A 9,366-nucleotide genomic window follows, 5' to 3' on the forward strand; every position below is an offset into this window, starting at 1 on the left:
CGGATAACGGATTGGATCAAATCTTGAAAATGGGTTGCTCAAAACAAAAGATGGATTCACAAAGAAGATCAGATCACGTAATCCAATCTTACATTTGATCTGGATCAAACCTTCCTTTTGTGTTGTTCAAAACTTTGAAGTTGGTTTGGGATACATTTGATCCAAAAAAACAAGATTATCCTGATCCCACCAGAAGGGTGGATTCAGTTGTGATTTTCTGAATTTTCTTAGTTTTTTAAACAAAATGAATGATGACAAAATCAGTTTTTTGCAAATGATATACATTTATTCATATTTTGGATGAATTCAAATCATAAAAATGATAATCAAAATGATAATGATGAGTCAAAATAAAATAAAGAAAAGCTATGATACATTTGTACACAAAAATTGTACACAGTTATTCAAAGTTAAAAGTAGTTTCGTACCATTCCCTCTCTTATAGCATGTCCAGTGTGCCCCTCACTAGGTAGGACCATTCGTGGCTGTTCTGGGTCTACATCAGGCTCAGGTCCATCATGAGCGTCACTGCCATCGCAAGGTACATGGCGCCTGGTGGCGATGTTATGCAGAACAATACAGGCCAGAATTATGTTGCATGCCACCTTAGGTTCTACTCGCAGGTAGTTAAGACAGGCAAACCTTCTCTTCAGCACTCCATTTAAGCGCTCAATGGCACATCTTGTTTTGCAATGTGCAATGTTGAAGCGTGCTTGCTCAGGTGTATTTGCAACCGGAAAAGGAGTCATTAGCCATGGTAGAAGTGGGTAAGCGCTGTCTCCCAATATAATGCCATTTGGCCGGTTTGTTTGGAGCTCTCTGTATAGTGCACTCTGTCTTAAAATGCGTGCATCATGGACAGACCCTGGCCATTTCACAACACAGTTGGTGATGATGAGGTCGGCGTTGCCCACAAGTTGTACGTTGATGCTGTGCCTCCCCTTCCGATTTACATACTCCCACTCCCTCTCACAAGGTGCTTGGATATGCACATGTGTACAATCGATAACTCCAATCGTGTTAGGCATGTTCCCCATGTGAAAAAACTTGTGCTTAGTCTGAGCAATCTGGTCATCCTTGGGAAAGGAAACAAATTGATGGATCAGACTGCCCAGTGCCATGGACACAACCTTCACCACATTACTCACAGTGGATTTGTCCACTCCCATATAGTCTCCTATTACTTGGTAGAAAGTCCCACAAGCGTAAAAGCGCAGCGCAATTAAGCACTGTTCCTCCACGGACAAAGCATGACTCCTTCGGGTTTTGTGTTGGAGTGTTGGTCTAATCAGGTCCGAAATGTACTTGATGTCATCTCTCCCAAAGCGAAAACGTGCATACAGTTCATCTGAAGTGTATTGCTCAAGTGGTTTGGCACGCTCAGCGTACACCCTAGCAGGGTGCCTTCTCCTATGGTACCGATGAACAATACCCGCCATCTGGATGCATCTGTAGGTTAAGAGAAATGTGTGCGAAACATGATGTGTGGTCAAACCAATTAACCAGCAACGAGCTAATTACTAGAAGCCTAATTGATCACAGGCCAAAGCAATAATGCCCAAGGCTTATAAGATCAGTGAAGAAATCATGGAGACCAAGGAGAAATCATGGAGTCAAAAGGGCCTAATTTCACTGTGGCAGAAATGTACGCACTACTGGAGGGTGTTCGGGCCAATTTTGCCACAATAGTAGGTGGTTTCAGCTCGGCAAAGGGTGGGGAGGTCACCAAGAAAGGTAAAGACACCATTTGGGAAGACATTACCAACCGAATCAATGCCTTGGGGTCTGGCCAAAAGAGGACCTTAAAACAAGTTACACTGCGCTGGAAAAACCTACGGGCCAAGGCAACCAAGGACCTCAGTGAGGCAAAAAACCCTCGCACTGGTAACAAGCCATATAAAAGGGGTGAATACACTGATATGGTCCTCGATATCGTCGGAGGCGAAAAGTCAGAGGCTCTGCACGGTATAGAAGGTGTAGAAGGAAATGGAGAGGCCACAATGACAGAGGCTGGAGAATGTGAGCTGAACCCTCCTGCAGAGGAATTCGTCCTGGACCTTACTCCAGCGATTGAGGAGGAGGATGGATCCCCCCTGACCATGGAGCCAGTTGTTTCTAAGGTTGCTAAAACAAAGCGTAAACGTTCCTCGGGCCAGGATGGTGACGCCTATGAGGTGCTTCTGCGAAAGGAAACTGAAAGAGCAGAAATTCAGATTCAACTGGCAAAAGAGAAACTCCTGCTAACCCAACTGCAGCAGACAAAAGTCAAAATGGAGATACAACTCCTAAAGGCAGAGGTGGAAAGAGCTGGTCTTTGTCCTGTAAATGATCCTAACATTTTGTGAATATTGGACAGTGTTATTTTTTGTTCCGTGGAGGAACAGTGCTTAATTGCGCTCGCGCTTTTACGCATGTGGGACTTTCTACCAAGTCATAGGAGACTATATGGGAGTGGACAAATCCACTGTGAGTTATCAGTCTGATCAATCAATTTGTTTCCATTGGACAGTGCTAAAATTTGTTTATTACCAAAACTAAATAAGGAATGTAAATGTTTCAGTTCATTATCATTTTTCTGTTTCTTAAAATTAAAACAAACAATGGCTATTTGTGGCCACCTGTATTTTTCGGTGTACTTGTTGTTCTTTGATAAGCCTGTAGGCTGCACTGTTGGTTCCATTCTAAAATTCGGTAATCGAGATTTGGTAATTCTGAAATTTGGGATTTGGATCACTTTGATCCTATCCAAAGTTTCTTTGAAAAACTGGCATAAAAGTAATCTGGATCAAGTGATCCTGGATAGCAAAACATGGGATTTCCAAATCCGGATCAGTTTGATCCAGATTACATTTTTTGAACAACTGGGCCCTGGTGTATCTTGAGATGATACATTCGACTAAAGGTTTTCCCACACTGAGAACACTGATGGGGCTTTTCTCCTGTATGGATCATCAGGTGTTCCTTGAGATCACCCGTTTGATGAAAGGTCTTTCCACACTGAGAACACTGGTGTGGCTTTTCTCCTGTGTGTGTTCGTTGATGAATTGCAAGAGTGGAAGGTACAGCATAGGTTTTGAAACACTGGGAGCAGTCATGTTTTTTGTTTTGTTTGGTTGCTGATGTCTGATGACTTTCTTTCTTCTTTCCTCTGGACTCCTTTTTCTAGAATGGATCCGTTGAACGTCTCCTATAACATTACAAAATATTTTTAAAATAATATCCTCGATTGGTATTTTTTCAATAATATCCTCAATTCTCGATATTCTAGATTTGTTATATTTACACTACAAAAAAATGTATTTTGTATTGACTGGCTATTTTCTTAAATTGTATATCACTTGGAATACAAAATTAATAAGGCATTTTAAATCTTTTAAACGCAACCTACTGCAAGTTATATCCCTATATTATGTTATTCCGATGGTATTGCTATTCTCTCAACAGGTCTCACATTTCATTGAGTAAAGCAGAACATAAAGCCAGTTGTTTTTAAATCAACTTTTAAATAACCTATTCATGCAGTAACTCTCTGAGTTATACTGGCATGAAACACACACTAGAAGTGGCAACATGTGAAGATGGTTCCTTAAGTTTCTGACAGATAGTAAAAAAGCTACAATAGGATGGGACCCTAGAGCTTCATATAAACATGATATCATATACATTTTTGACAAATAGTTTCTTCATATTTTTAAATATTGTTTTATTATTGGCTATTGGCTAGAACATGTCCTCATGTGGAAGTCATTTAGGACAATAGTGTTCAATAGGATAATTGTCTACCCAGAGACTAAATGAAAAACAAAGTTACTGACACATGAGTTACAGAACAGGATAAAAAACCTGTGGCAGACACTTTCTTGCTTTTAAATGTTACAATAATTGTATCCCATGATAAAGGTAACATGCATATTATGTCTACTCTTTTTTGTTACAGATCTGACATTTTATTGAGTAAAGCACAAGTTGAAGCCATTTACTAAAATGCACGTGTTGTAAATATACATACACATTACAATGAATGTTTTTTCTTTCTTTTAGTTTCTCATGATACTAAATATTCTGCAACTTACTTGTAGAAGAATCATCGCCATCATAGTCTCTCAAATTCGATTCATCTTCCTCTTTAATTTCCATCAGGTAAGACTTTTCTTCTTTGCAGGCCAAGATTGGGGAACGTTCTGATTCAGTCTTACAGTCATCTTCCTGTCCAGGCTTTTCTTCCACTCTCTGAATTGCAAACAGATACTCTTGCAGGAAATCATCAAATTCTTCTTCTTTGATCTCCTCCTTCACTGACATCAGCAGTTGTGATGGTTCAGTAGATCCTGACATTTTAGTTCTGTTTTGCAAACGAGATGCTTGAACTTTCCTTTAATACAGGACTAATATAGTGAAGATGTGCAAACAAGAGCTGCAGTATAGGTGAACTACCTGTGAGTTACACATACACACTATTTAGACCTCCCGGGGTCTGCCTTAAAAAGGTGGCTCATCCAATCAGCTGCAGGAACTTTTGGAATGCAAACTAGAATGCCAAGAGTCATTGGAAGGAATTCCATGTGTATGAGCACCCTTAACACATCTGATGGCCGTAAATTGGGCATGGCTTTAGCCCAGCCTGCCGGATCTTCACACAGGAGGGTAGGTGGGGGGCAGGGTGGAGGTGTGAACTGAAAGGTGATTAGGGAGAAGAGGATAGGTTGGAAAGCCTGTGTGATTATATTTTAATAAAGATATTGTGAGAAAGCGCGAGCCGGCCACCTCACCATGTGGGATGTAGCCTAGTAGAATGGGGTTGCAGGCACGAACACACGACGCAGGAGACAGTGGCTTCCATAAAAATAGCTACATTTATTTACAACAGGGTTTTTAAAAACCCCAAAACATACAAACACAAACTGAACATGCTAAAGCCTATACTAGACAAGGTACCCCTCTGAGCATTCAGGTTTGGTCTAGTACCTTGTCCAAGCTCCATCCAGCATGTTCAGTCTGTCCTTCCCTCTCAAACAATGAGGTGCACCTTAAGTAGGGCCACCTTGGTCCAATTAAGAGGTAATTGGACCCCTCCACAGGGGTGGGGGAATCCGGACCCAACCATTTAGGTAGGGGAGTCCAGTCCTTCTTCCCTCATGGACCACAGTGAGAAGGGGGAGGGACTTCACCTTTTCACATTTCCCTCCCCTTCTGGAGTCTCGCCACACAGTGGTGGGACAAGCCAGCCACCTCGTTCTGGCTCCACCTCATGCTCCAGCTCCAGCTCCTTCTGCAGCTCCCGCTCCACCTGCTGCTCCAGCTCTTTCTGCAGCTCCAGCTCTTTCTGCAGCTCCAGCTCTTTCTGCAGCTCCAGCTCTTTCTGCAGCTCCAGCTCTTTCCGCAGCTTCTGCTCCTTCTGCTGCTCCTGCTCCTGCTGGTAGGCCCTCTCCTGCCAGTGTTGGTCGCCATTTCCTTGCCTTGCTTCCCCCCAGTATCTCCGTCAGCGTACCATCCCACCGCTGCCACCAAATGTGAGAAAGCGCGAGCCGGCCACCTCACCATGTGGGATGTAGCCTAGTAGAATGGGGTTGCAGGCACGAACACACGACGCAGGAGACAGTGGCTTCCATAAAAATAGCTACATTTATTTACAACAGGGTTTTTAAAAACCCCAAAACATACAAACACAAACTGAACATGCTAAAGCCTATACTAGACAAGGTACCCCTCTGAGCATTCAGGTTTGGTCTAGTACCTTGTCCAAGCTCCATCCAGCATGTTCAGTCTGTCCTTCCCTCTCAAACAATGAGGTGCACCTTAAGTAGGGCCACCTTGGTCCAATTAAGAGGTAATTGGACCCTCCACAGGGGTGGGGGAATCCGGACCCAACCATTTAGGTAGGGGAGTCCAGTCCTTCTTCCCTCATGGACCACAGTGAGAAGGGGGAGGGACTTCACCTTTTCACAGATATTGTCAGGACCAATGCACTGGGCAAAATAGGCTGGAATCCGGAGATCTTGTGTTAGGAAATTTCCAATGACAAAGCACATCTCCGGAGTAGATTTTGGTCATATCCGGACTAATTAAAAATCCGGGAAAATATTGATGATTTCTGGCTCCGGATATGTGAATGCAAGTTTCCGGAGATCTGGTGACTAGATATTTCAACTTATGAACCCCATGCGCCAGAGTCCTCCTATCGCATCCATTGGATCAACGCATTCAGAGTGCTTGCTACGGGGTTTCAAGACTCACTCTTCAGGGAATTGACCGTTGGCAACATTTCGCTGAAGGTAAGATGCTATGGTGTCAGTCTGAGTAGTGTAAATTAAGATGACTATTATATCTGCTGGCTTCTTTGGTCTAAATTCAACATGTTGAGACTGTACAACTAAAGCAAGCGTGGTTTAATGTGCAGTTGGTCAAATAGTTTTAGGCTAGCTTAATAAGATAGCGAGCTAAGGTAGCTAGCACGTCATTAACTAGGGGTTTAACGCGATATAGTTTTCGCTGTTTCGTTAGGGCTGTTTTAGCCACCCATATATACATATATGTCGTTCACTAATTTGCTTGCCGGTCTTGTAAAGTTACTGTAATAAATATTTTGCTAGCTTGCTAAGGGCGCTCAGTCAGAACCGTTAACAATCAGAAAAAAACAACCGGGAAATGTTGGTAGTGCTTACACACGTCAGTTTAATATTCGGAACAACCGTCATGTACTTTGTGTGGTCTATATTATAATATCATACATATAATAATGATTGAGTAGAATGTAATATTTTGTGTTGAAATGTCGCTGTTTCCAAAAGCTGGTTCTCTTGACCGGTCTTCCCATTTAATGTAGTGTCATGATACATGACATGATAGCCTGTTAGAGGGGAGGGAATGTATTTTGCTAGCTTGCTAAGGGCGCTCAGTCATTCTACAGACATCCTCGGATTTGTATCATTATAGTCATACAAATAATGAATACGATAATATTTGTATTATAACTTTCATGAAATTGATTGAATATGTACGGTAACTGTTACTGTTTTTCCGAATATTAAACCGACGAATATGTTAGCACAACCAACATTTCCCAGGTTTTTTTTGCCTGATTGTTAAGGGGAAAAACCGAAATGTTGGCAGCCCTAACATATTCGTCAGTTTAATATTCGGAATAACAGTAACCGTACATATTCAATCAATTTAATGAAAACTATGATACCAATATTATCGTGTTCATTATTTGTATTACTTTAATTATACAAATCCGAGGATGCCTGTAGAATTGATGTGAACAATCACCAACGATTTCTCCAAAAATGTAAAATGTATGATTTTTTTTTGTTTTGATTTTTCACATTTTGTGACTCTTTCTCTCTTTTTTTTTTTTCTTGCAGATTTTAAATGCAGTGGCAGTGCAAGGTCTGTGGATACGCAACAAGGAATCGAGGTTTGCTTATTAAACACTATAGACTAAATCATGATTCCTTTGTAAGAAACCATGCACTTCCAGACATAGCTACTCCAAATTCTGTTCCATTGCTCTGTTTAAATCCTTGTACAGTATTCTGTTCGGTTCATGCATGATTCAGGTACAAAAAGACAGTTGTTGTGAAGGGGTGGGATTATTTGGACATAAATTTAATAGATTGAGCATCAACGTACACTTTTCCTCTCATCATGTAATTGCATTGCGCTTAAAATTAATTGATCTTCAATGCACTTATACATAGGTCTGTTTCATTCATACAAACTTTTCTAACTTATTGCCTGTGCACATTACTGTATTTTATTGTTGTTCAGTTTCAAGCCGTCTCACAATGAGGAGGTGACTCGTGCGGTCATTCAGACCCTTGTGGATTCGGGGGAGAACTGGGGAAAGGAGAGCCTAATAAGAAGTAAGATACTGTTACTGTTAAACATCTATAACTTTGCAATTATTTGGTTTTCTGTGCTTTGTAGTCAAGTTTTTTTATTGTCAGATGCACAGTACAACAGAGTCGGACTGGGCACTGAAATTCTTAGGACAGGACACCGCACCACAACTAACATAACATAACTTAGTTTTGCTGATGTTGAGAGAGGTGTTATTGTATTCTTCTGTTTTATTCATTGGTTTGTTTCAAACAGGAGCCTGCAACAGGTACTTTGAAAACTTAAAAAGTCAGCGGAAAATGGACCTGGTGGGGAGGACAGAGGAAGTGAGGAGAAAAAAACTTCTCTGAAGCAGGCGAGAGCGGGTACGTGGCATGAAGTGAAATAAAAAAATATCACCCCATCTGAAAAGGAGTCAATTTTCATCCACACTAGGCTTTCATGTAAACTGAGTCTACTCTAGTTACTATTTGGTCTTGACGTTGCTTGACACTATGTCTCTTTCTTTTGCAGCTTTTCCAGAAACGCCTGCTGGCGGCGCGGGATCTGCTGGCACCAGAAGAACACCTGTTCTTCAAGGAGGCAGACGCCAGCTTCATGTCTGATGAGGAGAGTGATGAAGAGGACAAGCTTAAAATCAACGTCCTGCCTTCCAGGTGGAGGTGCGCTCGGCTGAGCCGCCTCACCCTGCGCGGCCAGCAGGCGCTCGAAAGCAATGGCCGGAGGGGCGTCAAGCCGGGTCATACCAGGCGGCGAGTGACAGAGAGGGGCCACTTCTCTACAAGGAGCCCTCCAGCCCAAAAAGAGGCCTATGTTGAGAATTAAAATAAAAAAAATTAAATAATATTGTTTTTGTTGTCATAGTGTGTAACTTAGTACCAATCAGTCATAGAGGTTATAGATGGGTCATGAATATCCTAACCGTAGTCACTTGAGCAACTTTGTTTATAGGTTAAGAAGGAGGATTTACTGTTTGCATGGTAGACTTTGGCCAAATGGTGCTTCATTACAACTTCAACATGGATAATTGAAGATTAAGATTTAAAAGATATAATGTTTTATATGATAAAAGGGTTGATACATGCCGATTTATTATTTAAATACTGCAATGTTAAACATAATATACTACTTAAAACAGGCATGAGATAAATGCCAATAGACATTCGGGTCCTGAAGCTTTTTGGATCGCGCCGTGCGCGCGGCCCGGGCCATGCTGTGGGTATACGGAGTTAAACACCCACGGAAACGATGACTGTCAGGAGCGTTTCCGTGCAGAATATTAGATACACGGGCGATTTCTGGTGAGTACCCGGGGTCCGGATTGGTCGCGTGTGACACAGTCCCATTCCGGAGTCAAAACATGCTCCGGATATGAGAATTGAGACTAACGTTTCCAGCGTGTTTCTGTCCGGATTTTCCCGGAAAGTCTAAATATCAGGTAGTCTCACGTTATTAAGATCTCCGGAAATAAGGCGTTTTAGCCCAGTGATGCTCCCTCTAATTCTTTTCAGCACTGAGCAAATA

At 41.9% G+C, this 9,366-nt stretch overlaps 1 protein-coding gene across 1 annotated transcript; it reads right to left on the reverse strand.

The window, feature by feature from the left end:
• Nucleotides 1-410: 410 nt before the first annotated feature.
• LOC308383106 (putative nuclease HARBI1) lies at nucleotides 411-1,439 on the reverse strand (the record flags this gene model as incomplete). The annotated part of the gene is made up of 1 exon (XM_080860702.1): nucleotides 411-1,439. One exon carries the CDS (start codon nucleotides 1,437-1,439, stop codon nucleotides 411-413), a length of 1,029 nt encoding a protein of 342 aa, XP_080716828.1.
• Nucleotides 1,440-9,366: the final 7,927 nt, after the last annotated feature.

The sequence above is a fragment of the Sprattus sprattus genome (genome assembly GCF_963457725.1).
Source record: "Sprattus sprattus genome assembly, chromosome: 1".
Lineage (NCBI taxonomy): Eukaryota > Metazoa > Chordata > Actinopteri > Clupeiformes > Clupeidae > Sprattus > Sprattus sprattus.